Genomic DNA, 17,564 nt, shown 5'->3' with positions numbered 1-17,564 from the left:
ATACTTCATAATCAATTGCAGATTGAATGAGATAGGGATACTTTGAGTAGATATCCAACACACCCAGTTTCTTCTTTTTGTAAGGGGCTAAGAAGTCACTCCATCCCTCTAACAACACCCTGTCCTCTAAAAGATCGTCGGCAACAGCCAGATAAACAACAGATGGCTTCTCCAGTCCAGGAATGTGAGCAACCCTCTTCATTATTCCTCCTTACTACTGCAAATTTTCAAGTCCTTGCCCTTTCTAGCTCTGGACCTCATCTCAAGCTTCTTGCAATGGATCATCTAGTCTTTCTCAATTCTCATATGAACCGCCACATATTTGGGTTGAAATATGAATGGGCTCATTCTGATTTTATTCTGATCAATTCCAGTTCGAGAGCTTAAGCTCTTTACTTGGATACAACTCTGGAGACTTTGGCAGACAAATTATCAACAAGAACGAGGCATTCAAAAACTCTGGCATAATCAAGAACAGGCCAATGGTCGTGCCAAAGAAAAGGGTGTTTACCCTCCAATTTAATAACGGTATGCCGATCGCTTTCAGGGGTATTGCATTGTTCCAGTTGTGCCATATCCCTTTCCACTGTCCACCGCCGCCCACTCCCCTTAGCCACAACGAAAACATCGGAAAAATTACGGGAATTCATGCTGCTTACGCGAACGAAGCCATTGCAGAGGGAATTGAAACGATGGAGCGAGAAGAGGCGATCGACCAGGTGTCAGCATGAGCATGAGAATCAAGCCTGAACAAATACTAAGCAAATTGCCCAGTCCGCCAGGTGTCAGCGTGAGAATAAAAAAGACGACAAAAGTCCCTTTCAAAGAAAGGCCTATCGGCCTAAAAATACAAACATTAATAAATTACAAAGTCGTGGCTGGTGGTTAACAAAGCCGTGAATTTACGTGAGGGAAAACCGACATCACGTGAGGGTCACAAACTCCGCTCACCAACCGAAGGATATGAAAATTCAATTAGCATACTATTCATGTCGTGCACAAGTGTAGGAGATATGTGATTTTATTTTTATTTTTTAAAGTCACAAGGTTTGACCTTATTCTAAAGGTGTGTTTTAATTAAAGAAGTTTTTGAATTTTTTTTCAAAGGGTCGAAAGATATATGGAAGTGTATTTTGGATTTTTTTTATTAAAAAAAAGAAAGGTATATGGTATAAAGGTTTTTTTTAAGAGGCAAAGATTTTTTAATTGAAAAAAAAAAAAAAAAAAAAAAACCTAGCAAGAGAATTTAGGGTTTTCTTAAAGTTTATCTATTAGTGAATTTTTTTTGTTGTTTTGTCAAGCATGATAATTTTTGGGTGAAGATTGTTGTCTTACGGGGCGCATATTGAAAATCATATTTTTCTTCGATGGCAATATGGAAGATAACCTCATGCAATCAGGAAAAAGATAATAAGACAGAGGAAAGACCACAGTCATGGGTCGCAAAGCACAACAGAAGCATATTAAAAAAATAAATAAAAAAGAAGAGGCAAAGATCATTGCCATGGTTAGAGAGGTTCAGGCCACAGCCGAGGAACTGAGAAGTCTAGTAGAAGACAAAGAAGAAATCGAGGGTGATTGGTGTAGCTTTGATCTGCTACCACCTCCTATGTTTACAGGTGAATATTTTGATCATTAGGTTATCAAGATGTTAACTTTTCTTCGAGCTAAAGAGTTAATTGAGTACAATTCTAATAACCCATATGATGAAGTATGCGATGTTTTAGCATTGAATTTTATAAAATAGGCATTGGATGAGAAGTGTTTGTGCAAGGTAGCAAAGGCTACAGCTTCCAAGGAAGCATGGAAGTCCCTGGAAGACGAATTTGGCGCAAGGGGGAGTGACATGCAACATCAGGGTATGTCACAAGCAAAGAAGTGAGACGCAGATCTGAGAGTAGATGAACAAGACTCTAAGAGGAAAACAGAGTTTGGAGAATCCCACTCAAAAGTGGATGATGGTTGTCAAAACCATAAAATTGAAACCCATTATGCAAGCATGCATATGGATGAAGAAGATGCAACAAGGATTGCAGAGAGAGAAGTAGGAGCCTCTATGTGTTAAACAGAGCAAGAGCAAATGAATGCTTAAGAACCCCACTGTAACGTGGATGATACAGATGATGGTGAATCCCACTGTGATGGGACACATGTGGATGATGACTACAAAGTTATATGTGAATTCATGAATCCAGCCGCAGCTGATGGATTTGGTGAAGTTGAAATTGTCAATGAAATTGACAATGAGCACATGCATGCTCAGATATCCCATCATAGTGTAGATGAATATTATGTTGACGATATGTGTGGTTTCTTTTTTGAAACGGGGATTGATTGTGGCAATATGGTAAGCACCATGTCTGATAAAACATTGAAGGGTGAAGCTGCCACTGTAGCAACAAGATATGAAGCAGTTGGAACATCTCATGAAGAAGTATGTCATCTAGCACAAGGTTTTGAAGCAAAAAAAAATTTAGAAGCAACATATGATAAATAATTTTATGGAATTTTTTTTATTTTATATAAAAAATAAATGAAAATATCTATCAATTTAATAAAGTGTTGTCTATAAAAATTAAAAAAAAAAAAATTAAAGAATTAAATTAAATTTATTTTTGCATGTCAAAAATAAATTAACACTCTGAAAAACCTTTAACTTACAACTCAACAACAAAAATTTCCAAAAATTTCTACCAAATTTTTTAAAAATTCCACTAAAATTTCGATTATTTTTAAAGCATTGTTTTAATAACATTTAATAATCTCATGATCTAGCTGTTCATCAAAAACATTTACACAGCAACAGAAATCTGGCCAAATCAAATTCCAAAGAAAATCAAAAGAGTGAAGGAGGGTCGTTATATAAGACCAAGTTATACATAATTGGGAAATATAATACAACACTCGTATATATCTTTCACCGTATGTCTTACATTATAGAAGAAACCGTTGAAATTTGTTTTTGCCTGAATTATAGTTGAAATTTGTTTTTGTTTTTCTCACGCAGGAGAATAAGCTGAGATATTACTTTAAATAGTTTTTATTTTTCTCAGGTCGAAGAATAAGCTGACATATTACTTTAAATATACGATTTATTAAGATCAAAATTATTTTTAACTCCACCATTTATAATTGGTTAAAAAATAGGTTTGCGGAGGCATAATCGGCTGAGGCTTTAAATTTGTTAAGAAAATAATAGAAGTATTTGAAAGGTTAGGATAATTTTGGGAAATGTGGAACAATCGTCAAGTTTTAAAATTTTGGATGACCAAAAAAGTTTTGAAATTCTGGCAATGCTTTGATAAAATCCGACAGCTATTTTTGTAAATCCAGGTTATAGCTGTCAAACTTCAAGATGCCTCAAAGGTTTTTGATGCGGCTGAATCCATTTTCACCATTAAAAACATGATTCAAACACAGCTGTCAAACTTCAAGATGTCTCAAAAGTTTTTGATGGTGCTGAATCCATTTTCACCATTAAAAACAAGATTCAAACATTGCTACAGTAAAATTTCTTAAATTATTTTTACCCTATTCCAACTACTTTCCAACTACTTTTAACTAAAGCTTTTTCGGAAAAAAGGAAAGGAAAACTTGGTCCGATGCACATAGCCGCAACCCAAAGCTTCCTCAACCTCTACACTTTGTAGGTGTTAGGGTTATCGGCATTTCAACAACGACACTCTCAGCAGGAGGAGGCTGAGGGAGATGCCCCAATTCTTGATCGTGATCCCGCCCCTGCTTTTGGGGCAACGCCGCCGCAGGCGCGCAACCATTCACACCATTCTTTTCCCCGCTCTGGCAAGCGGCGCTCGTCCTGCAAATCGGACAAACGGAGCGCTTTGAGAGCCACGCATCGGCGCAATGCACATGGAAGGCGTGGTCACATGCTGGAATCACACGGCACCAATCACCGATCTGGAGTGGCTCGAGGCATACCGCGCACTCGCTCTGCGGAGTCCGCTCTTCTTCTTTCTGGCATTCGACTGTGGGCAAACGCTGGAGGTCAGCCTCCGAAAGGCCCTGTTGCTTGGGAACCTTGCTGTTCTCATCGAACTGTCGCTGTCCACGCCTCTGATACAGAGACACATAGGAGACAAGACAGAGATAGAACGCTACCAGCATGGCCATACCAGCGCAGAACAGCAACAGGGATACCACAATGGCTAAAATCATTCTCTCTCTAATCTAATTGCAGGCTGATAATAAAAACTAAACCTCAAAACCAGACGATATTCTGTGGATCAAGAATATCCCATCTCTAAAGCAGGCATCACAGAGCAGCAAGATCTGACATGGGAGGGGAGGCAAGCAAGCCTTTAAATCATTGTTACTTCTACAAGTCCAGACAGACAAACGATGGCCGCCATGCCATCGCTGATATTGCCTTGCTTGTCTCTACAGTGGCCACCCACCAATAATGAAAAAAATGGTCATACGGCTTGGAATTATGGCTTAAACCAATTTACCATCTTATCATTCCAAACCTCCCAACAAGAAGCTTATCAATTTTTTTGCCTTAAATTGGACAATTTCACACCATATTGTCCACACCAAAAGCAGACTTCTGATTTAAAAATTGACACCCCTTCAACATTTTGAGAATAAAATCTCCGGAGTGGATAATCTTAACCCATTAATTATTATTTTATATTGTGGATTCCTTCGAAAGAGCTTGCGTGCACGGCTATGATAGTTGCTTTCAAAGAATGATGTGAGATCTCACGTTGATTTATATTGTTAAACATGGAAATGGTAAATTTTGCCCTTTGCTAATTAAAATAAAATATCTCAACTTGCACACCATTTTGAATGCCAATGCTTTAGTCTGTAAAATAAATTTCGTAATGGGATCCACCTTTTAGTGTTGAACTTAATTCATATAACCAATCATGTCATTGAATCACCTTTTAACTGTTTAACTCAATTCATGTATCTATAATGCCTTTGAATCCTTTATAGAAAGGGAGACCCTACCTGAACATTTATCTTAGCCATTTTTCTCTTTCTCTTTTTTAAATAACATTTTATTACATTAAATTAATAATAAGATATTTAAATTCTTATTTATTTATTTTTAAACAAATTTAAAATATATTATTATTTTTTAATATTAATAAATCAAAATACAATATTTCACTAAATTCAATTCATATATCCGTAATGTCCTTCCCCTGACTTTAAACTTATTAAATGAAGTGTTCTTACTTTTACCTTTTTGAAAATTTCAAATAAAAATATTTTATTTTTAAAAATATTTAATAATTTATTTCTATTATTTTTTTAAATATAAATGAATAGTAAAAGATGAGATTATCTTGATAGATAGCATTGTGATTAGGGTTTTATGTTTTTGCCACAAATCTTAGTTACTATATATAAATCAAATAAGTTGGTGAGTCAGACTTTGGATTTATGAAAAAAAAAGTGATTGATTATTTAAACTAATCTTTTAAAGATCATTAGATCTGTTATGTATCAAAGATGTATTACAAAATTAATCTTACACCTCATCAACTCAAGCAACATGGTGATTAGATGTTGCAATAAGAGCCATCTTGTGGTTTATAATTTGAGATTTAACAAAGCCTCATCCTACAAGGTTTTCCTCAATTCTAATCCATTAGGTAGTCAACATAGCAGGAAGGTAATCAACATAGCAGGAAGGCATAATAGGTTTCACTTAATCGAGGGGTTCTAGAGGATGCCTTTTTTTTTTTCTCTCTTAGTGAAGATATAAACAAGCCACATCATTCACCTCACTTGTATCCATTCCCGAGTGAATGGTAGCAAACCTTTAGATATAATTTCAAGTAATTATTTGTCATTTCCCTTGGAATTAATTATCAAAGAGGGGTTTTGATGATTTCAATTTCTTTTGTAGAATTTCATATGGGGATTTTATGATTGGAGTCTCATTTGGTAAAGCGATTGTCCGCAAATAGGAATGGATAGGATTGAGAGGTTTGAGGAATCTAAAAAGTATAGAAAATGCCTTAAAAACGTTTATGTCATAAATTTAGATTTACTAGAGGAAATTAAACTACATGAAATTAAACTACATGAGATCATGAATATGGAAGAGTGTAGCATGATTTTGGTCAAAAGAGGGCTTCTCTAGATTATGAGGATAAGTGAAGATATCAAAAAAAAAAATTTGTCTTTGTGGAATTAGAGATGCCAAGCATTATTCTTGAAGAACTGAAAAGTAAATTTGATGCAAAGTGTACACATATGAAGAACTGAAAAGTAAATTTGATGCAAAGTGTACACATATGGAATATCTTCTTATATGGGATAGATTCACCAACTTACTTACAATTATTTAATTAAATGATATTTTCAGAGAAACAGAAAATGAGAGCCGCATCGGGGGGCAAGAGGGAAACACCATGAGAGCTACGCATCCGCGTAGAGTAAATGGAAGGTATGGCTGCATAATGCGATCACGCGGAACCTGTCACTGAACCGCAATGGCTCGAGGCATACCGCGCACTCGCCCTCCGCGCCTCCGCCTCCGCCTCCCCACACCTCTTCTCCTTCTTTCCGGTTACGACGGTGGGCAGCCGTTGGATGCACGCTCACGATATCGGCCGTCAGCACCACAGTAGTAATAAAAAGCAGGACACACCAGAAAGCATAAGACGTCGAAAAACATGGAGGCGCGATAATGTGGTTTAGAACGCGGAAGTGACAGATTATAATATCGCAACCTTTGCAATCTACATGATTTTTAAACATATTCTATCCATCACCTCAAGTTTGTGGATAAGGTCACTTGGAAGATATGAAATAGATTGGTTATAATATCAAAGGTCACACCGAGGCCCATACCGGAGGAGCTAACTCGGCGCCTCTCCTATACAACACCTTTTGGGCATAAAGGTTTTGGACATAAAAGTTTTTGCTGAACTGGTAGATTGGGTGTTAGTTGTTGGACATATGCAAATGGTACATGTACATCATTAATATATTCCTTCAGCATCAAGCAAACATCTTACACTTATGGAGCATTGGCAATGTTATAGGAGAGACTTAGATTAGCACCTCTATCACATTAAACAACAATTTGGTATTCCTTTTTCGGTAGGAAACACCTCTAGCAACTTTTATGCTATGTTTTGATTTATTTTATATTTTAATTTTATAGTTTATTTTAATCGCCAATCCAACCCATTTTTCAGTATATATATAGATATATATATATATATATATATATATATATATATATATATATATAAACATTATACTATCTTATGCTTCTATGTTAAGAGTACACTTTTGGCTTTGGTCTATTCTTTCTAATAAAACACTAACCTAAAATATGTAACATATCTCTATATACTTTTCTTTAAAAAACAATACCATATTTATCCCAAAAAAAATGTTAATAAAAAAATATAATACTTCTTACCCACTTTTATTTGGATAGCAATGATAAAGACCTTTATTAACAATGTCATTATGGCTAGCACAAACACATTAATAAATATGGTTGATATATGTCAAAGGCCCTATTTTCCATCATTTATATGTCAATCACTTTTTGAAATTGAAGCCAATCAACATAATTATTAATTATTTATTAATATTAATATTATTTATATTAAGAATCTCAATGTCATTTATAATATTATTATTATTATTTAAATATTAATAATATTAAAGTAATATAGAACCTAAACCCTAATTTTAATCTAATTTATAAACAATAACTATATTAATGTTTTGTAAGTCTTTAGATAGGTCAAACAATGCCTTTAAGTAACTAATTTTTTTATAAATTTGAGTTAGATTAAAAAAAATAAAATCAAGAGAGAAATATGTGTGCTTCTCCAGCTAGTTTCATAGTCGTAATTATGCAAAGTGGGGATGGTGTGGAAATGCACCCAATGCCACTCCAAATGAAGCAGATCTGAAGTGCCAAAGCAACCTTTCATACATAAATTTTTAACAAATTATAATGCCAGCCACGTTTCAAGAATGATTTTTTAATAAATTAAAGATAAGATCATACCAAAGAAACTAAAGAATGATTCACATACTTTCTATATTATGCTTTGGATCTTGTATTAGACAAAGAATATTCATAGATTATCAAATCCTAGTCATTCATAATTTAAAATTTTGAAATTCCTCAAGCCCAATTCCAATATAGACCATGTTTTCCGTGTAAAAATGATGAAAGGAAGTGTGGGAGGAAAGAGTATGCAATTTTTGTTCTTCTGGAAAAATGGAAACAGAAAAACATTTAATTTTAGATTGTGAGGCCTTCAAAGACAACAGGGAAAGTTATCCAGATATGCTAGCAACTAGCTCTTGGGATAATCTATTTAGCGAGGGGTTTGTTGAGAAGCTTTTAGCATTTATTTTGAAGCTTCACAGAAAAAGGGTCGAATACATCAAGCAGAGGAAAAAGCAATATGTCCCACAAGCTAACTTTAGCCTCGTGGACGTTAAAATAATCTCTTCAAAAAAAAAAATAGTAACTACGAAATATAGTTACATATACGAAGTTCTGTTAAGAAACATTGGCCCGTCATTGTCTCAAAATACTTTGAAAATTTGGCTGAGAGAAGTCATGTAGGAACATAAAAACAGATCAAAATAGCAACAAATAGGCAATACAACCAACAAAACTACCATGCAAAAACTCGAACCATAAAGTGCCCTACATCATATATTGAGATCTGAGAGATGGAACCTACGGATAATCACTCCAAGAAATTATACACCCAGGGGAAGAGACATACAAAACCTACGTCAAAAGGGGAAAGCCCCCGATCTAATGATAGAGCCCTTGGCCAAAAAGTCAAAACATATATGCCCTTCCGTAACAGAGGCTCCACGGTTAGAAAGATGGTCTGCCAAGTGATCCAGCTCCCTAAAAATATATGGTAGAAGCAGATGGAAGAAAAGGAGGCCATCATGGACCCAATTTGCTTCATCCAATGGAGAATAGGTGGAACTTCAAGCGGGGAATGGCCCTTGACCCAATCAATGGCCACCCATAAGGCAAACACCTCTTCTCTAACATTTGTGCCATATCCCCTTGATCATTAGTATGGCTCCACACCTGCACTCCCCATTCACAGAGGCACATCAAAAAAGTCGACTGGGAAGAAATTCTCTAGGTTCTTATATGACCATCTATGGATATCACTAATAGGTCTCCAAGGGAAAATTTCCAAAAAGTATGCTGCAATATTCAGAGCTATGGATATCAAGTCTGGAGATTTATTCTCTAAAATGCATAAACTCCTACATCGCCATATACCCTAAAAAATGTATAATGAGTGTGCCCTGAATGCTCGATGGTGGAAGCACCAGTGATTGAGGCATGCAACGATGGAAGATATATCCACCAAAGAATTGATCTTTAGAATATTAGAGACCTATTCCCAGGTTAAGATCGAAAGAGAGAAACTCAGAAATAGATGAGGCACCTCCTCAGTCGACGATTGACGCAGTGGACAAAGCCCCAAACCATTGAATCCTCGCTTAGCTAAATTATCCCAGGTGAGGATTCGATTATGAAACACAAGGCAGATGAAACATTTTAATTTTGCTGGAACCTCCCACCTCCACATACAAGCCAACCATCTAGTACCGAGATCCTGTCAATTTTCCTTAGTAATCAATGAATAAATTGCCTTAGCAGAGATGAATCCTCCATTGGAGTAGCCTCCCCAGGTAAGTCTATCATCCTTCTCTGTGAAGACTATCGCTACATGGCATAAATTAGAATGCTAGGAATCCCATTCAAAAGCAAGGTTTGGTGGGATATCCAACTTAACAACATGTGACCAACTGGAGGAGGAAAAACTAGTGTTCTATGGGATACCAATATGAGCAAGGGAGAAAAGTCCACGATCATGTAAGAACTGAATAATGGGAAGAGATAAGATATGTACTCCCTCCAATTTGATGATGGCATCTAATCCAACTAAGATTTTGCTACCGCAACCAACCATCCATCTGAGATTACCGCACAACCATGGCTTATATTTCATCAGACTATGCCATATAAATGAGGCACCCTTTTTCTCCGACGCCCCTGCCAAGACCCACTATTCCAAATTTATGTTATTAAAGTAATTATCTCTTATGATTTCATGCCAAATTCCAGGTCCCATGAAATCCCTCCATAAATTATTAGTTACCAGAGCCATATTGAAGTACTTTGTGTCTTTAATTCCCCAGCCACCTTCCTCCATAAGTTTGAAAATTATAGAGAGTTTTGATTGATGGAATTTCAAATTATTTCCAGAGCCTGCAGAGAGTTAATGATCATAATCATCCTATCCAATAGACTGAGATGCCTTGAAGAACAACCTTGATCATAATCATCCTACCACCCAATGTGAGCCACTTTTTTTCCCATAAGGTCAATTTATTTTGAATTTTCTCAATAATCTAGGACCAGTCCTGCTTCTTGCAGTTGCAAGGCTTCAAGTGAAAGCCCTAATACTTGAGCCACCATCTAGAGACCTAGTTCTAATCCCAAATAGGTATGCAATCTTCCTAGTCTCCTCCTCCTTTATGCAATTTGTAATGAGTTTTGATTTTTCTTTGTTTAAAATGAGACCAGAGGGATTCCCAAATTTGGTAATGATTTGGTGAAAGATGTAGCATTCAGAGAGCTTAGCCACTCCAAGACATAATACGTCATCAACAAACAATAAGCGTAAGGGATAGGGATGCATATTTGATGTAACCTTGCATCTAGTGATCCTTCCAACCATCCTGTCTTCTTTTAATCCTTTACTTATCGCATCCATAACCAAAATGAAAAGAAATGGCGAGAGTGCACAACCTTACCTCAATCCTCTAAAAGTCCAGAAAAAGTCTTTTGGCATACCATTGCTCAAAACAACTAATTTAGTTGTCATGACACCAGCCATGATCTAATTAATATGTTTGTAGGGGAAGGTGATTCTATGAAGGATCAACCTCAAAAAATCCCAATCGGCCCTATCATATGCTTTGATAAGATTGATCTTCATCAAACAGGCTTTCAATTAGTGGGATTTTATGGAATGGATTTTAGACTCATCTGTAGAGATGGGTCTATACATGTGCTCAATGACTTCTTCGTTGACCATATTAGGAAAAACATAGCAAATTCCACTTGGTCTTCAATATTTACTTCATCATATGCCGAGTATTGCTTTTTGAAGTAAAAGACAACCTCCTGTTGTATATCTTGTAGAGACATTCGAGATGTGGAGGACATGCTTCCTTTTAGTTGCAACCTTATGGAAGTATCTAGTGTTCTTATCGCCTTCCTTGAATATATTTCGTCTATTAAAAATGTTTGACCCGCCATGTCTTATTATGCCACGGCAACCACCAATTGCAGGAATTAACTGACTTTCTAAATCGTTCAACCAAATCGCTAAGTAGTAAGAAATTATTGAAAGTCAAAGATAATACTATAAATAGTATTAAGGGGCCCACACCAGAAATAGTCTAACAAAGCCAATCAACTGAACCAAGACAAGAGTTCGGGTTCCTCAAAATCAACAAACCGGGCATCCAAATTTCCAATCATCATAATTATATGCGTGACTATCTGACATCTAAATTAAACGATCTTTGAATGTCGTCGACCTCTTTTTTAGGCAATTCCTATTTCTTACCCTATAGGAATTTTAATGCGGCCTGACATGGGGCCGGTATAAGGCGATACAACACGCCGCTATTTTTATTTTCTCTCTCATCACCTAGCGGCGTGTTGTATCGCCTTATACCGGCCCCATGTCAGGCCGCATTAAAATTCCTATAGGGTAAGAAATAGGAATTGCCTCTTTTTTAGGCTGGAGTCCTGTTGTCGGAACACGTGTAGGAGACACGAAAACAAGTGTTTGGTTTGGGGACACGTAGGATACGTTGCACTTGCCTATCAAACATGTTTGTTTTAACGAGCATGTGACACAATGTATCTGACATCTGGACACCGTCTCTTGATGCATTGAACACTCGTGGCATGAAAAAATCTCACCAACTTTTTACTTTTTAAATGAATTTGGTGATGTAATTATTAGTGATATTGTGAGTAAATAAATAAATTTAATTTATTTAAAATTTTTATAATATAATTTAAATTTATGATTTCAGAAAATTATTTTCAAACAACCAACAAAATATTTTTGACCATATTTTTATTTGATTGATACATCTACCATGTATAATATTTTCTTAGAGTTTGAAAATTCCAAAAACAATATCTCTTTAATTGTCATTAAAAAAAATAATTTAATTATTAAACATATGAGTGTTGAATTGATAAAATTTATAATAAAATATATTATCATTAATATTTTAAATTAAAATTAATAATATTTTTGAACAAATTTAATATTTAAAAAAATTATATTAAAATATATTATAATTTATTTATAAAATATAATTTATTGTAATAGTTGTAATTGTGGTGTTTAAATTTTTTTGCCCTTTAGGGATCCTCTTAAATGGCCATCTTCCACGCCAATGGCTCTAAATTTTGCATTAAAAATGGTGATGAACTAGGTGAAGGAGAGAGAAGATGGACATGGTAATGATGAACATCATGCAAAAGGACTTACAGCGATGCCATGCTATGCAATTCTTATGTATCTAATTTTACTTTTTAATCTATTTTATATTTAGTGTTATTTTCATTTAAAAAATTATATTTTTATATATGGAATATTATTCGTTAATACAGGGTGATTTTGACACTCAAAATTCAGTTTTTTAGTTCTAAATTTCCACGTGTTTGGAATTTTATATGTTTGATGGAGTAGGTTATTATTTATATGATTATAATATTATTTCTTTAATATTTGAAAAAATATATATATATTAACTAAAACATATTTGAATTTGTGTATACTAGGTTGATGCTAATCACATGTGATTACATATATTATATACATTTAATATCATTTCATAAAAATATTTTAAAATAAAATAAATGTTATTATTAATTTTGTCTCAATTATATAAAATAAATGTTATTATTAATTTTGTCTCAATTATAAATTATATTTTGTATTGATTTATATAAATAATTATAATAATCCTAGATCTAATACTTTTGTAATCTATAATGTAGAAAAAAGTTTTTGGATTAATTATATGTTAAGATTTCATCTAGGTTTAGAACCAACTAATATGGTTCATCTTGAGAACTAGGTTTAAATGTTATGTATCTTCTATATTGAGTTTTCACATATATATATATATATATAGATTTTTCTATTTATAATCATTAGTTTATTGCAATTTTCATATATATATATAGAGAGAGAGAGATATTAATTGTTTACTAATTTATAAATAATAAAGTTTGATATATAATGCGATTTAACTAAATTATGATATTAGCTTAAATATATAAATTAAATGATTGGGAAATACCTATATTATCAATAAACAATAAATATAAATAATAAATATGAGATTACTTATTTTATAATATATTTAAAAATTTATAAAACTATATAAATTAAACTTTATTTAAAAAATATTATTATTATTATTATTTTTAATTATAAAAAAAATTAATATATAAGTTAAACATATATAAACTAACAAGATTTTTATCCATGAAATTTTATATTTATTTTATCATGGATACCCTTAATTTGTAATCACGATTTGTTACAATATCATGGGTCAATACTAAGACTTATCATTACCACATTCCCAAAAAGACCATAATTCATTTCATATGACAGTTTTTCATATGACATTTTGTTAATTAATCAATTTAATTAAATAAAAAAGACTTAAGTACTTTAGAGATGAATCTCAACCTTTAATTTGTGTATATTATTAAGAATATTATAAAATATTCCATGGAAGTTAAATTCTTACCATGTACCTAATAATTATTAATAATTAAATAAAAACTTTGAAAACCCTATTCCAAAATTAACATGCCTATTAATGTTAACTAATCCTTTGGGATTGTTATTGTATATTGTAGAATATGTAATTAGTTTTACATTCCACTTTTACGGTTAATAAGTTACCGAAACACAACTGTCTTGTACCTAGATTGCACATGTATAAATAAGTAATTTTATCATTAATATGACACTCTTTCCTTGTGCTCTTTCATTGTGGAGTTTATTTGGGCTTGTACAGTGGTATCAAAGCCCTAGTTGAGTTGTTCCTAATCTCCATGTATTTGAAGTCTATGGTGTAAAGGAGATGCGAAGCATGAAGACTATGAAGATAGAGTGCATCATAAGGTTAATCTAGTGGAGAGTGTAGTAGAAGGTTAATCTAATGGAGCAATGCAATGGTATGCCCAAACTAAGGTTAATCCAGTAGAGAGTGCAATAGAAGGTTAATCCAGTGGAGCAATGCAGTGGATGCCCAAACTATTGACTCTCTGTAAGTTTCATATCTTTCGGTCATAATGAAAGATGATTGGAGAAATTGAGTGGCATACGTTTTTCTAGTAATTACATTTATTGCAGTAAACAAGAGTTTAATCACCAGTGGAGCAATGCAGTGGGATGCCCAAACTATTGACTCTCTATAAGTTTTATATCTTTTGGTCATCAGAAATTGAGTGGCATAAGTTTTTCTAGTAATTATATTTACTGCGGTAAACAAGAGTTTAATCACAATATTTGCATTTACCACAGTAAACATGAGTTTAATGACAGTAAAATTTATGAAGGATAACAACTATTGACACTCTGTAAGTTTCATATCTTTCAGTCATAATGAAAGACGATTGGAGAAATTGAGTGGCATAAGTTTTTCTAGTAATTACATTTACTGCACTAAACAAGAGTTTAATCACGGTATTTGCATTTACCACAGTAAACATGAGTTTAATGACAGTAAAATTTATGAAGGATAACAAAATACATTTACCTACAAACGGGAGATGTCTGAAGGATACAAGTTTTTTACAGAAAGATTTCTGAAGAATACAAATTTTTTTCTAAAGAATACAAATTTTTTTTCTGAAGAATACAATTTTATTTTACTGAAAAAAGATAAAAAGTTTGAATGATACAAGTTTTTTACAGAAAGATTTATGAAGAATACAAAAAAATTTACTGAAATTTTTTACTGAAGTATTTGTGAAGGATACTTAAAATGAAGTATATTTTTTTCTAAAGAATACAATTTTTTTACTAAAAAGGATAAAAAGTTTGAATGATACAAGTTTTTTACAGAAATATTTGTGAAGAATACAAAAAATTTTACTGAAATTTTTTATTGAAGTATTTGTGAAGGATAATTAAAATAAAGTATATATATTTTGGTGGCATGACTACAACTTTTAATTGAAGAGTAGTCAATTTTGTGGCGAAGATATATATTTTTTGGTGGCTAAAATTTTAATTAAAGAGTGGTCAATTTTTTGAAGGCTAATAAGATTTGAACCTAGCTCTTTGCTAGGCTATTTTTGAAACTTATCACTAAACCACAAAGCCAACTTTGTTAAAACAAGAGGAGAAAGAAATTTACATTTTTTTCTGAAGTATTGCATATATTTGAATTTGAAAGGATTTGAAGAATATTTGGCTACATAACAATTATTGCTTCAATAGTTTCCATAGTTGGAGTTGTTCTTAATGGAAAGGAAAATAGAGTGGTTTAGAAAGCTTAAAAGTGCCCCTGTTTTTAACGATTTCGGGAAGTTAAGGCAAGAAGGATAGTGATGGAAAAGAAATTGCACCAAAGCCACTTGATAATGAGAAGCAGCATGCAATTTGGGAGAAAAAAGACAACAAGGCATATGCATTAATAACTGTATCGGTGACAGAAGAGGTAAGAAGATATATCGTTTCTTGTGGTACTACATTCAAAGCATTAAAGAAGTTGAAAGAATTGATGATTCACACTCAGAACTCGAAATTATTCAGTGATTGTTATAGTTGTTTAATTTGGAGATCAAGGATAATGATCCTTTGAAGAGTGCCTCTGAAATAAAAGCCATTTTTCATGATATTGAAGCCACTGGAATTAAAGTAGATTTACAACTTACAACTTTTATAAAAGTCCTTCATCCTATTTATTCAAATTATTTGGAATCTCTCCAAGCTAGTGGGCAGCTAAAAGACATTACATTTGATAAACTAGTAAGGAAAATAGCTGAGAGAGAAAAAGCCTTTGGGAAGAAAGAGGCTCCACCTAACTCTAAAGTAGAAACTTTGTGTCTTGCACAAAACAATCAGAAGTCTCATGTTGAAACCTCTAAAGGTGATAAAAGTAGCAGAGGTCATGGTAGGAGAAATTATAGAGGCAGGGGGGCAAAAATAATCAAGGAGACAAACAAAAAAATGATAGACACGAAAGGAATGTTAATGATAGACCAGCTATCAAATGTTTTAGATGTGGTAAAATTGGTCATACTACTACTAACTGTAAAATACCTTGGGAGAAAGTTAGTGAAAGGAGAGAACAATTAAATGAAAAGAAAGATCAACTTACACCAGATAAGGGAAAATCATCAGAGTATGCACATTACATTGTTTCCCACTGTAATTTTAATACCAATGATGTTTTCAACACTACATTTTCTTCATGGCGAGATACTTGGATTTTGGATTCAGGAGCCACTTGTCACATGACATTTAGGCGAGAATTTTTTGAAACTTTCAGTGATGATATTGATGGTGTTATTTACTTTGCTGACAAGTCTCAAATTAAACCATCTGGAATTGGGTCTATTCTTTTGAAGATACCGAATTTTGTAGATTATGTTCTATAGGATGTACTTTATATTCGATAGTTTCAACGAAATTCGATGTCTCTTATCCATCTTCGACAGCAGGGGCATTCTATTCATATATTTGATGGCATCATCGAGATAAGAAGAGCATCTGCTCATGCAATTGTTATGACCGATGTGGAAGAAAGTACACTTTTAAAATTAATTGGTACTTCATCTACTAATTCTCGTGAAATTTCTATTCTTTTGGCACAAAAAAGTGATATCTTGTCTCCTAGCTTGTTGTGGCATGCTTGATTTGGTCACATCAATTATGGCAACATCAAAATTATGAAAAAGCAAGGTATTAAAGGTCTTCCTACAGTTCCAAGAAAGATTACACCTTGTGATGCTTTTATTCTAGGAAAGCATTGTAAACAACCTTTTCATAGTTCTTCTTTCAGATCTACACGAAAATTAGGTCTCATACATTTAGATTTATGTGGACCTATGCATGTTGCAACTGCAAATGGAAATAAATATGTGCTAACATTTATTGATGATTACTCAAGAATGTGTTGGGTGTATTTGTTGAAGAATAAGTCACAAGTGTTTGATGTTTTAAAAAAATTTCATTTGATGATTAAAAATGAAACTCAACAGAATATAGGCATTCTTAGAACTGATAATGGTGGTGAGTACACTTCTCATGCTTTTGAACAATACCTGAAGGACAACGGAATCAAACATCAGACTACCATACCTTATAATCCACAACAGAATGGCGTCGCAGAACGCATGAATAGAACTTTGCTTAATATGGTTAGATCTATGATGTTCTTTAACAATGTTAAGTTGAAGTTTTGGAGAGAGGCAGTCCTTTGTGCAGCTTATA

The 17,564-nt window shown here is 33.4% G+C and overlaps 1 protein-coding gene across 1 annotated transcript; it reads right to left on the bottom strand.

Moving 5' to 3' along the window:
- Positions 1-3,298: 3,298 nt before the first annotated feature.
- On the bottom strand, positions 3,299-4,506 carry LOC149140084 (E3 ubiquitin-protein ligase ATL23-like). The gene has a single exon (XM_089449837.1). It carries the CDS (start codon positions 4,174-4,176, stop codon positions 3,631-3,633), a length of 546 nt encoding a protein of 181 aa, XP_089305963.1. The 5' UTR covers positions 4,177-4,506; the 3' UTR covers positions 3,299-3,630.
- Positions 4,507-17,564: the final 13,058 nt, after the last annotated feature.

The sequence above is a fragment of the Pinus tabuliformis genome, chromosome X (assembly GCF_031772625.1).
Source record: "Pinus tabuliformis cultivar Carrire ecotype Pingquan chromosome X, CPIR1, whole genome shotgun sequence".
In the NCBI taxonomy this organism is placed as follows: domain Eukaryota; kingdom Viridiplantae; phylum Streptophyta; class Pinopsida; order Pinales; family Pinaceae; genus Pinus; species Pinus tabuliformis.
Note: the sequence above shows the minus strand (reverse complement) of the source record. Positions and strands in the feature narration are given on the sequence as shown.

Coding starts and splice junctions, on each gene's coding strand:
- LOC149140084 (XM_089449837.1), bottom strand. CDS start 4,176: ATGATTTTAGCCATTGTGGTATCCCTGTTGCTGTTCTGCGCTGGTATG.